The following is a 13,624-nucleotide window of genomic DNA, read 5'->3' on the forward strand; positions in this document are numbered from 1 at the left end:
CATATATCCTACTTTATTACCTAATTTTTAAAGCTAATATTTCTGTAACACCACTCCGTCTCTCTTACCTCATTAATCTTGATGGCTGCATAGTATTCCATTGTAAGGATGAACTGAATTTAGTTTACCTTCCATGATGAACTTTCAAGTTGTTCCCAATTTTTTTTTATAAGAGTTTTTTTTGAGAGAGGGAGAATTTCAATTTTTATTTTATCGGCGGACACAACATCTTTGTTTGTATGTGGTGCTGAGGATCGAACCTGGGCCGCATGCATGCCAGGCGAGCGCGCTACCACTTGATCCACATCCCCAGCCCTGTTCCCAATTTTTTGTGATTGTAAACCTCACAATAAATCATCTTTGCATACTTAAAAAGAAGACCATTTTGCTTCACTGGGCATGTTTATAATTTTTAAAAGGTTTTCTTATGCCTGTCATTTTGGTCTGGCTTCTGTTTTTTTGTTTTTCTTTTCCTTCTCTTCTTTTGGGTTAATTTTGGTACTCTTGTTTTATTTTCCTTGTTATTTTAGTAACTAAGCCTCTTAGTTTTACTTTTTAAAAAAATTCCTGCTCAAGGACTTATACATAGGCAATTTCAAACAATACTCTTATCACTTTATAGTGTAAGATTCTCACATCTGTTAGAAATGTTGGGATGCCATAAGAAATCAGGCATGTGTTCAAAAATTACTCAGCAAGGCAAACTTTATTTTTGCAGAAGGGTGTGCTACTGAACAAAGTCTGGAAGGCAAGCCCACTTGGGACACACTCCACCTGTTTTTATCTCTAATACGACACCAACCCTGCTCTAAGAGGAGACGCCCGGGGTCATAGTCTACCCAATTGGACGACTTCTTACATCCCACTTTTCTCCTTATATCTTTTGGTCTCATTTTCGTTTTTGTCCCTGTGCCCTTGGTATTGCCGTCGGTCCTGCACCTGTTAACTTTCTGAGGTGGAAAGCACTCACAGTAATGAGTTCCCCCCTTTAAGGAGTTTGGATAGCCACCCCGCAGATCAGGAGCGCGAGGTGAGGTCCTTTTCAGCTCTGCCGAAGCTTGTCTTCTTCCCAGGTCTCGATAAAATCAAGTCGCCAGGCTGGAAGCGATGAATTGCAAACTCAGAGAGGAGCCTGAGCAGCAGCTCATAATAATCATATCAGGAACCCACCCACACGCATGTGCACACACAAATAGGTCTCAACTTGGCTCAGCACAAACTTGTCACTGTGAGAGATCTTTTTGTGGTTTTTATAAGGCACTTCTGTCCCAAAACCCTTCTTCTATAACTTCCTAGTTTTACTTACTTTTAGGAGGACTGACACAAATGTACATCTTAAGTTATATTAAAAGAACTATTGTCTTATCTTTTAAGTATATAGTCACATATATAACATATATAACCAAAAATAATTTTGGTTATACTCTCCTGCCAGGTATTTAAGAACAAGTTGGTCAAAATTGACCCTTTTCCTCTCTGTTGTTAAAAGTCAGCTGAGATTTGTCAGGAAATTTTCAGAAGCTTCTTGGCTCCTTTAGCTTTTCCTCTACCAATTGTGCCATCTGCCAGGATGGGTGATGGTCTTGCTGACTACATGTGGCTTCCTTTAGAAGCATCAGGGACATTTCCCTGTCCAGTGACCCTCCTGTTTGCAGAATGTGCACTGGTTGGCTTCCTGTTCCCTGGAGTCTTCTTGGTCTTCTGATTCGGAGGTCAGGTGACTCACTAGAGTTGCAGGGCCCTTCGAGAGGTTCCATCCTTTGATGAATCCTGGCTGACCTTATGTTATAGTTAAAGCTTCGTCCGGGGTTTCATAAACTGACTTCCAGACCACTCATGTATAATCGAATCAAGCCTTTATTTAAGCACACGGGTGGCGGCTGATCAGAACATAAAGCTGTTCCCCTGATCAGCCCCAAACAGTTTCAAGGGCGCTCCTTATAAGCCTGAAAACCGCAAAAGGGATGTTCAGGGGTCCAGCCAATGCAAGCAAGCCAGGTTACAGAAGTGGGACAGTGCAGTCAAGCAGCAGGAAGCCTAACCAATCACAGTTAGCCCAGTCACCCCAGTTACAGAAACAGAGCCCCATTACCTAGTTACAGAAACAATACCCCATTAGGTAGTTCCATGTTCTTAAAGGTTTCTATAGCAAAAGGAAAAGAACATCCTGCCCCAGTCCTGACCTTTCTACTTGGCATGGTTATTTTACAGGATGAAGTCATAAAACAAAATGGAGTCACATTTGCTCCTACCATCACACTTAGAGCACAAGGCCAAAATATTGACTGCTTTTTCCTTAACCCTTTTATTCTTTTGCCTGGGTTTTAACTTCAGTGTCTATAATTCAATGTGTATAATTTAACTTCAGTGTCTATTAAGTGTGTTACTCCTTCCATTTAATTGGAGTATTACTACTGGAAGTTAGCTTGTTACTGAAAGCTTGATTCTTGCCCCCATGCCAATCCAATATCAAGGATATGGTTTTGAGAAAAGAAATTTCATTTTGCTTTGCTAGCAAAGGAGAAACACAGGGAACACCTGTCCCAGAGGCTGATTCTGTCAATGGGGAGAATCAAACGTTCTACAAGTTCTCTGTCTGAAGTTGTAATTCACTTGTTAATTTAGGGAGATGGTCATTTCTGAGATCTTCTGGTGCCATTCACAAGGCTGAATTACTTTCTTGCTGTGGTGCGTGTGTGCTCAAGGATAGATCATTCTGCCTAGGATGGGGAACAAAAAGTAATTTTATTTCCCTCAAGATTAGGGAGAAGGGAGAGAGGAAGAGAAAGAAATAAGTTGCAATGGCAAAGCAGTAAGGGCTATTTTCAAAGAAAAGTAGACCACTGTTCAAGCATTATATCCTGTCTGTACTACAGGTGATGGCTTATTATCTCAAGTTAACTCACTTTGTTCTGTTAGAGGAAGTGCTGCTGCAAACACTAACAGGTAACAGTTATAACATTTTACAAGGAAAATACAAAATGAAGTTCTCAGGTGAAGTGGGACTCTTGACTAATTTTAGTAAAGTGTTTTATTTCTGAAGTTGATCTTTTTCTCTTAAATATCATTTTACAAAATTTTCATATATTGGTTCCCAAGTCTGTATGACTATCAGTTAACATAATACAGTATTACATCTGAAACACAAATCAAACAAAAGCTAACAGAGCTTTTAAGTTTCTTTCTGTGGAAAAGGGAGCACAATGTTTCCATGTCATTGTGAGCCTTTAAGTAAATCAGGCTCTCCTGATTACCTTTCAAACATATATTTAAATTACCATCCCAATGTATGAGTAACACAAAATTTTTATATATCACTTATTGATGACAAGTTGTTTTTATCCAATTATAAAACATTAGATGACATAAATAAATACCCAGCTAAATTTGTTATTTTTATATAAGTCGGAAAGAGACTAACTCTGCAGATTAGTTTAGTTTGGAGAACACCAGCTTGGTAAAGTGCTCTCCTAAGCTTTACATTTTAAAAGACTTGTATACTTGGAGAACATGAATACATCTAATATAGCAAAAAAAAAAAAAAAAAAGACCACAATTATTAGTATTAAAATTACACTGATGTCTTTATATTAACTAAGTTTAACTTTTAAAAGAAAAATTTAAATCCATAGTGTAAGGTAACTATAATCACAGGTCTGCATATGTTAGCAACACTGACAAAAGTCAAAAGTATAACTTTAAATCTCATATTTATATAAGTTTAGAAAATAGTGTTGGTGATGATCAGAAATAGACATATTTTGATGGATAAGAGCAGATCAATGTTTTAAGAAGCCCCTCTTATTTTTAAACCTAGAGAATTAGCATATTAAAGGTTATCCTTAGAAAAAAAAGCTTGTGAATAACTTCATGCTGATTATATCCAACTTAATCATATACATGAATTTTTTAAAATTTACCTTCTACAATCCTTTTGCAGCTTACTTAAACATTCTACAAATTGTTTACATCCTTGGTTTTGTCGCCTTTCATCTTTAACATAAGAATATACTTTGCCATTCCTTCTAAATCTTCATATTAAAATATATTTTTATATTTATAACTTTGTAATATCTCTATTCTAGTTTTAGACCCTTTCTTAAATTTATATTCTGAAACAATCCTAATTAAATTTCTGAATTTAAACAAATCCTTTTTAATAAGGTAGAGTTGTTTTTCTTTTTCATAGAACTTTAAAATAGCTGAAACTTTTGTACTGTTTGTATATGGAATTATACCTGTTAGATTTTTAAGTCTTAATAACCTTGTTTTCAGTGAAGACCCAGAAACAGGAGTCTGTTTTCTCATTTACCAAAAACTTAAACACATTTAATAGACCCAAGTGTATTGTCTTAGAGCATTCAAGAAAACAAGAGTACTTGCATTCATATCTAGCAGTGGCTGTTTTAGTATTTTAGCTTTGCAAATTAATTAGATGTATTTTCTAACACATTTATGAAGATTAATTCTATTTATATTAAAATTTATTTACACATTTTTAAACTTAGATTATCCATGGAAACCAGGGTATCAGACAAGTGTAATTAACAGTTTAAGTCAGTTTTCCTGCCCAAGAAAAATCCTTAAAAGCAGTAGACATTGTACTTCAAATATTTTGTAAAACCAATGTTTTCTTGATTGGCCACCTAGAAAAACGTGTGGGTTAGTAATTTAAAAGACATCTTTTATCTATTGAACCAATTTAAATTGAACTCTTTCTGAAAGGTTTAAGTCATGTGAACAAAAAAGCATTTGGATCCTTTTTATGAGCTCTTATTTATCTATATGCCAAATTTGGTAACATGTAAACAATATATAGACAAAAACACATATGTAGACACAACATACAGTACACTGGTGTGTACAATTACATATAAAAACCAACAGGATAAAAGATTTTTAGCTTTTCCTTGAATACTTGAGCTCTGAATAAAGACAGCAGGCAGAGCAGAATAGAGGGCTAAAAACTAGTTAGAGAAAAACTGATTGGAACAAAATATTAATTTAGGTACACAGGATCCAATGTGAATTCATCACAAAAACCATGAGCTCAAACAAGACAGAGCTCTGAAAACGGCGACATGGATGTCATTGCTCTAGTAAACGAGAACATGGAACGTCTGCGTCAGGCCAGAGACACTGTGGATCATGCTGGAGTCGGTCCAGACAGTTAAAGAATGAGGGGTTTGTCCCTAATATAGCACTGCCCTGTGCTCTGATAGGAGTAGTTTGGGGTTAAAATTTACGTGATTAGCTAATTTTAACGTTGGAGCAGGCAGAGGGAAGGGCTAGAGTTAAAATGGCTATGATTGGATCTTATATCCCAATTTTGCATTTAATGCTAAATATGGACCACCAGACTTTCTGTTTCTCACACATCAACATACATTTCTTTCCTTTGCTATATGCATCTATGTTTTACCTCTGCACGTAACTTATACTCTACAATGTGTTGTTATTTCTTTCATTTTAGTCAGTTATTTTTAAAAGAAATTAATAAAGAAGGTGGTTTCTCTTTATTTCCCCACATGTTGATTATTTCCAAGACACTTTTCTTTATCTAGATTTGGATTTCCATTTGTCACAATTCGCATCGGGCTTTGGAACTTTCTCTGAAACCCCTTGTAGTGGAGGTGCTCTGGCCCCAGGTCCCAGCTTGGGTTATCCGATGGTGTCTTTCCTTTCTTTACCTTCAGTTTTTCAGGATATACCATTTTAGCTTGACAGCTTTCTTTGTTCTTACAGCACTTTTGAATTTTCATTCCATTGTCATTGGCTTCCCTTGTCAGTAGAGTCTTTATTTGCATATAACAGATGTCCTTTGATTTATAATGTTCTCTTTATTACTGGATTTTAGCAGTCATTACATACTTGCTGTGGTTTACTTAGTGGGGTTCATTGAGGTGTTTTGGATCTGTGTTTGTTTTGTTTTTTGGTACCAGGGATTGAACCCAAGGGTGCTTAACCACTGAGCCACATTCCCAGCCCTTTTTAATGCTTTATTTAGAAACAGGGTCTCATTGAGTTGCTTAGGGCCTTGCTTAAATTGCAGAAGCTGGCTTTGAACTCATGCTCTTCCTGCCTCAGCCTCCCAATCCACTGGGATTACAGGTGTGTGCCACTGTGTCCAGTTTTTAAAAACCCAAATATATATATATTTGTGTGTGTGTGTGTGTGTGTGTGTATAAACCAAATGTATATTTTTAACCTATCTCCTTTCACTGTTGTCTGGATGTCGAATTATGGTATCTTAGACGTTGTGGTGCAGTTACAGATCCTGGAGGCCATGTGCTCTATCTTTTTGTGTGTGCGCTTTGGCTTGAGAGGTTGTTCTGCCTTAAGATTTGTTGGTATTTCTCTTCTTCAGTAATGTTTGCTGTGAGCTCACTTGGTGCATTTTTCATTTCATGTATTATGACTTTTAATTCTTCATGATTTAAATATTTTTATTTTTGAAAAATTTATAATATGTGGTTTTTAAGACATGTATGCTGTTTTGTCACTCTGTTATTTCTGGGTATGTTTGTATTTGAACCTTTTTTCCCATCTCCAGTATTTCTATGCCTGTGGGTCAAGATTTTTTCCTTTCATTTATTTGAACTTTATAAACTTGAATTTGTACCTTCTCCAACTTCATTTCATTACAATGAAATTCTTTCTGATTTCCTTTTTCTATTTACAGCTCACCTCTTCAGTAGTGAAAACTTGGCAGCTGTTATCTGTGAGTCCTTCTGGATAAGATCACATTTGCTGCCTGTTCTGTTCTCTCTCTGTGGACGTGTGCCTTCCCCTATTAGGTTCTGCGGGTGTCAGGGTGCTGTCACCGACTCCTTTCTTACTGCTCTTCACCCCACTGACTTTGCAGCCTGTGCAGGGCTCTTCTCCCCAGGATGGGATTCTTGGCCCATCAGGAGGCCATCCTTTCACAAGTGTGTTCTCATCCTGTTCTACTCCTCCTTGTGGCCCTTCCTTGACGTCCTTCTCACCCTACCCTGGCCACCACCACTCTTCCTTGATGTTTTATCAGGTGGAGCTGCAGTGTGCTGCAATGTTCACGGACTCCTTAGCCATCTGGCTTGGAGTCTGTTGCAGTCTCTTTAGGCTGCTAGGGAGGAATACCATAGGCTGGGAATGACTTATGAGCAACAAGTTTATTTCTTACAATTCTGTAAAAGTATGTTTACCGAGATTCCTGCAGTTCAGGAAGTCCAAGGTAAAGGTGCTGGTTTATTCATTGATAAGGGTTCTTCCTAGTTCATAGATGGTCCTCTTTTTCACTGTATCTTTATGTGGTGGAAGAAAGGAGAGCCCTCTCTGGGGCCTCTCTTACAAAGGTACGGATCTCATTCATAAGGGCTGTGCCCTCATGACTGTATCATTTCCCAAAACCCACCCTTCCACATAATTTCTCATCGGGGATTAAATTCTAGCATGGGTTTTGAGAGAACACAAACATTTAGACCATAGCAGATTCTTACTCCCTTCTTTTGCCAACCCCAGTGCCCTTTCACACCCACCTCTGTCTCCTGTTTCTTTAGCTTCACCAAATAACTTCTGGATTGCATAACTGATTATTTGGATGGAGTTTGTATAAAATATAATTGTGTATAAAAAGTTGTTGGCTGAGTATTTGTATGATGTTAAGCTTCTTCATAATTTCCTTTTATTTCTGAACTAATTAACTATGATGTTGTAATCTTCCTGATATAATTTTTTTTTGTTTATACAGGCAGTTAGGGTAGGGACCCATCACCTTAGTCAAACCAGGGTTGAGGGATGATGTGTTTCTCCTCTATTCTAGTTGGAAAAGTAAAGTGTGTTTACTGAGATTCCTCCTCCTGGATGCCCCCGAACTCTAGACTTTGGTGCTCCCCTACTCTGTGAGTGCCAGGTACTCTTTATTTTCTTTCAAAAGGTGTATTTTGAAACACCTGGGTGGGAAAGTGGTGCCATGTGTTGGGCTTCTCTTGCTCACTTCCTTTGGTGCCCTCTTGTCCTTTCGGTCCTAGTTACCTTGGGACCTTCCCAGAGCGTTGGTGCCTTTGTCCACGACCTTTTATAACAGTGCTGGGTCATAGATTGCTTTAAAACAAATTAGTCCATAGTACTTTATATTTCTAATTGAAAAAATTGGTAAAATTGCCATTCAAAAGATTTAACAGATTTGTTCTTTTGAGCTTGGTTGAAATCATAAAAGATTATAAGGAAAAATGGTGTATTTCCACAGGCAGAATGATAGCTTGTTAGAAAGTTGTGAACACTGGAGGATTCCATTGCATCTGAGCATAGGGATTTGATATTAAGTATTTAGAATCTTAATGTGTTTGTGAAGGATGAATTGTCTTGGACAAATAAGAATTATGACTTCTCTACTTGTCAAAATTCTGATTAGTCTTTTGATTGGCAGTTTGAACTTTGGAATTTTTTCTGTGAAATCTTGGAACCTTAAATTCCTTTTCCGATTCCACTTCTCATATGATCCCAAAATTTCCCTTCCTGCACGCTGTTGTACTTGCCTGTTTTTTTTTTTTTTTAAGCAGCCCCTTATACTCAGATTTTTTTCTCTTCTAGTGTATTAGCTTTCTCCTTGTCTAACTGGGTGCTAAGATACCCCAGGCTTTCTCTCAGACTCTGGAATTATTCTGCCTTTTGTTTGCTACCCCCTCCCACTCCTGCATCTTTGAACACAAGTATCAAAGTTACTGTTGATTAATGCCTGAGACAATAGTAGAAGCATATTGATTCAGCTATTCTAAATGTTGAACACAGTTATTACCTCATTGTTGTTCAGGGTTAATTCCTTAACTAGAAAGGAATCTTTGTTTCATTTATGGCCTTCTCTTTATTGTTATGATTTTTTTTTTTTTTTTGCTTTAGCTCCTCAATTAAGCCATAAACTCATTGTAGGAACTTAATGAATGTTGGTTGAATGAATGAGTGACTGATTTAGTGCCTTTATATGTCAGTCACTTCAGTTACTTTTAGCAAAGGGATTGAGATACTGGGTGCTTGATTGTGATCTTCCCTAAATTTGGTTCTGTGTGAATCTTTAAATTACAACTTTGAAGTCCTCATTGTAAACCAGTGCTTCTTTGACATTTTACATAGCTTAGTTAATACACATGAAGTGCTTCAAACAGTTCATGGAACATAGTAAATTTATAGTAAATATTAGTACTTATGACAGTGATTATAACGTGTTTTAGTTTTAATTATTTTGAAATGAAGTATTTTTAAAGAGCTACATGTTTTTGAGATTAGCTACTCTGAAAATATTGAAGATCCCTTTTCCATGATTAAGTCATTGTCATGAACACCAAAAGTAATGCTCTGAAGTTGAATTTGAATTATTCTTTTCATTATTCTCTCACATCTTCGAATTCTGCTCTCTGCAATTGCTTTTTAGTGGCTTTGTCGGTATCTTCTTATTTCCATTTCACCATTTTGCCTTAATCCTGCCCCTCATTGTTTCACACCTTTATATTTTAAGCACTTCATTACTGGTTTTAGTTTCTGACCTGTGTGTCTGTCCAGAGTCTCCTTCACATTGTGGCCAGAGTCACCTTTCAGCAGTAGATCTATAACCCCTTCACTCCTCTGGAACCCTTCTCATTGCTTACAGGGTAAAATCTGCACTCATGTTTGACATTGCCTACCTCAAACTTTAAGTAGCTTTACTGGCTCCCTGCCTCTTTGCTCCACCTGTACTAGAGCCTTACCTGCGTAAGTTTTATTCACTTGTGTCAGTCTGTGCATAATGTAAAAGTCAGTGAACTCTGAATCAGTGGTATGTATTGTATCACTAGGAGACCAGCTACCTTCATGGGACTCTCCTGTTGGAAGACTGATTATTAAAAATGGATAGAATTTTATTATTAGAGGTCGATGCCTTTTAGCCATAGTACCCTCCTAAAATGCCTGGACACAAGAAGGAGCTAGAAATCCCATCAATCGGATGGAGTGCCGAGTTGTACATACTTGAAGGACCATTCAGACAGAGGCCGTGAATAAAGACTAGATACTGGAGACTTTTCACAGGGACAGGGTGATACTCTGAGGATTAACAATGTGTGTGGTCCTAAGAGTTGGTTCTATTGCAGAGACCTTCTTTGGCTGGGACACTGGTGTTAAGAAGGGCATGTTTGGTTCTACAGAACCCTATAGTTATATTGAGAACATCCAGAAACTATAAGGCAGTGTCATGGTTACATGATTCCTATTCCATCTCCTTACTTTTTCAAGGCTCAGCATAGAACCATAAGAAGTATACACCTGAGGTTTTGCTTCTTGTCAGATAGGGTTATTGATGTAGTGGATTTAGAAATAAACTAATATATAGACCTACTCAGTATTAGCTAGTGTTTAGCCTGGGAATCCATGGATGTTATCTTTTTGTTGGTCTTTCAGACTAGACTGTTCTGTCTTCTTGCCAGCTGAATTGTAAAAACATGTATGTAAGGATAGACAGATGATGAACGAGGCGTTAAAAAATGTTTAGTCACACAGCTTTTCCTTTGTATTGATATGTGGCTTTAGAAACATACGAAGGCTTTAATTTTTTTAAAATTTATTTTTAGTTGTAGATGGACACAATATCTTTATTTATTTTTATATGGTGCTGAGGATTGAACCCAGGGCTTCATGCATGGAAGGCATGTGCTCCTCCACTGAGCTACAACCCCAGCCCCACTTTAATTTTTGAGTTAGAAATAATACCCCCAAAAATAATCATGCTAATAGAGCTAATTTAATTAAAAGCAGATTTTTATTTACTTTTTCCTCTTGTGTATATTATTTCTCCATCATCAAAAGAAATGTATCTGGTTGCATTTATGAAGATAATGAACAGTTGTGTTTCCTTTTCATGCAGGGGCCTGAATTAATGAATAAGTATGTTGGTGAATCTGAAAGAGCAGTTAGAGAGGTAAGAAGATGAGGCCATAAGTGGCATTTTTCACAGGAGATTTACAACTTCTGTTATATATGGTTTCCATTTTGTTTTGGGTAACAGACTCTGAAATTTCCAAATCCACATTCTAGTGATATATCTTTTTCTTCAGGCAAATATATCTTATTTGAAAATGTAATTTTTGGTTTCATCTGTAGTATCATACATATGTATTTAATATCATGGTATTACCTTTATTTTTAACCATGTAAAGATAATTTTTAAGAACTAACTGCATTTCTGTATTTTTTTAAAAAGACAGGTCTGTGTAAAGGAGAACACAAGATCTCATGAGATTTAAATCTTCTAAATAAGGTGGACCTTTAAATTGGATAAACTTAGTATATGAAAATTTCAGTGTACTGTCTGCTTATTTTGCCTCTTCCTGGTGATTTAGACAGCACCTCTTTCTTCACTCCTGTGTGTTGAAGGCAGGCCTTTGTTGCCAGTCCTGACTGAGGTGCTACTCCTTCATATTGGGGAAGCTATACAAGTTAGTAAATTTGTGCCCAGTCAGGGCATTTGGAATCAGCAGTTTGACCACAAGTTTTGACTTTGCTAATAATCAGTGCTTGATCTGCCTCACACAGGACACTGTGTGCTCACAGCAGCCACATGAGGATAGGAACACACAAAAAGCAACAGAATAGGCCCTCATTTGCGAAATACCTGGGCACCGGGAGGTCAGGAATTGGAATACTTGATCATGAGGGAAAAAAAAAGTCACTTTTTTCCTTTAAAATGGAGATGATGTTAATTGGGCAAAACTTAATTGATAATGACAGGATGAAAAAGGTGATATTTATTCATATGTACTTTTATGATAATACTACATGTGATCCAAAAATTGGGGCCTGGGTTATAGGCAGCATACATTTGGTTTCCTTGTACCTGTGCTGCCTTCTTTCTGGTGTCTTTCTCTGGCTAGGCTCTGATTGATTTGTTTGATTGGCTTCTCCTCCATCCAGTCTGTGCTCCTCTAAAACTTGGCCATTTTTCTTGTCTTGGCTTTACATCAATCATTTTCCCATCTAGTCTTCAAAGAAATGAGTAAGGTGTAAAGCTTTTAGGTATGTGAGTATTTTATGTGCAAATCTGTGGTGATTTCTCATATTATTGTGTGTGTGTGTGTGTGTGTGTGTATTTAAATGAACGTGTTTGTGGTAGTTAACAAGAGCTTTCAGTTATTGAGCTCTTACTGTATTCCAGGCATTGTGCCAAATGCTTTTTGTCTTTTTCCCTCCCAGTTCTTAAAATTATCTTCTGAGGTACTAGGTAAGCATTTAGATTATCTCCATTTTATAGATATGGAAATTGAGATTTAGAGAAGTAATTAACTGCTGAAGATTGCACAGGTTCTCTCAGTGGTTGAGCTGAGATTTCAGCAGGTTGGTAGTCTTGTCTATAAGCACCATTAAAGAAGTCACTTTTACATCCACTGTAAAGTCCTGGACATTTATTTTAGACTGTATATGAAGTGATTGGGCTGGATGATTAGAACATAATAGATTTTGTTCTCAATGTAGTTTTCAAATAGTAAACAACTACAGAATTTTCTGATACTGGCTAATGTGGTACTCTTTCCACCAGATTTTTCGAAAAGCAAGAGCGTTGGCTCCTTCCATTATTTTCTTTGATGAACTTGATGCCTTGGCCGTTGAAAGGGGCAGGTAAGAAATACTTTTAAAAATTGCTATTAAATATTAGCATTTACAATATGGAGCAAACAGCATTTCTTAAATTTTATCAGTAAATTTTTCCAGGAAAAAAACATTTTTCAGTCCCTGTATTTTTTCTTTTCTATCCACTAAATTATTTCATGTAATCGTTTTTTAATATTTTCTTATACCATGGCCCCCCTCCCCTAAACATTTAGGGTATTTGAGTTAAATTGTACAGTTTATTATCTATAGAGGCCCATTAATACTGCCTTGCAAAATTAGGTTTGTTGTAAACAAAACTGGGTTAAACATAATTGTTTGATATAATAGAACCTAGTTGTAATAAACAATGTTATTTATATATTTCTTTGAGTTCTCTAGATGAAACTGGTTTCTAAAACATAATTAGATAGAATAAAATATAGATTAGTACAACTTGAATTGTTATCCAAAATGCTTGGAACCAGAAAGTGTTAAGAGATTTCAGTTTTTCAGATTATGGTATGTTTCCTTAAACTTTCCCCAAAAGATGCTCAAAAAGCTTTCGATTTGGAGCAAAAAGTTATAAATTTTACATTTTTGCATTAGGGATGCTCCACCTGTAATAGTTTTGTTGCTGGGCCTCAGCAACAAAAAGTATTGATTATTATGTCATTTCAAACAGATGTGTATTTATGTGTGTGTGTGTGTGTATATATCAGAACTGTGTACCTGGCTTTTTTTCTTTACAAATATTTAGAGGTCCTTTAAGAAATATATACTACAAGTATACCATGTTGGATAATATTAATTCCTGTATTTTGTACTTCTTAATGTATATATTGATTATAAAATTTATTAATCACAGTGAAGGTAGAGCAATTTATAACTCCTTGGATTCAGTCTAATAAGAAGCTTGGCTACTTACTTCCTAAAATGACGCCTTATCAGATTAGTGTATACATTGTCACTAGGAAACTATCATTAGGGAGTAGACTGGCCTTTGTTCCCTATCCCCTCCTGTTTGATGTCCATA

At 36.5% G+C, this 13,624-nt stretch overlaps 1 protein-coding gene across 5 annotated transcripts in view; it reads left to right on the forward strand.

The window, feature by feature from the left end:
* Nucleotides 1-13,624, forward strand: part of Afg2a (AAA ATPase AFG2A) — a 261,726-nt gene that overhangs the window by 81,009 nt on the left and 167,093 nt on the right. For 4 of the 5 annotated variants that reach the window (XM_026412226.2, XM_077803492.1, XM_077803493.1 and 1 more), the window contains exons 12-13: nt 10,871-10,924; nt 12,539-12,618. In XM_026412226.2, coding sequence (XP_026268011.2) covers nt 10,871-10,924; nt 12,539-12,618 — 134 coding nt within the window. The remainder of the gene's footprint in view (nt 1-10,870; nt 10,925-12,538; nt 12,619-13,624) is intronic. The other variant, XM_026412227.2, reaches the window with a different exon arrangement.

Source organism: Urocitellus parryii, chromosome 10 (assembly GCF_045843805.1).
Source record: "Urocitellus parryii isolate mUroPar1 chromosome 10, mUroPar1.hap1, whole genome shotgun sequence".
In the NCBI taxonomy this organism is placed as follows: Eukaryota; Metazoa; Chordata; class Mammalia; order Rodentia; family Sciuridae; genus Urocitellus; species Urocitellus parryii.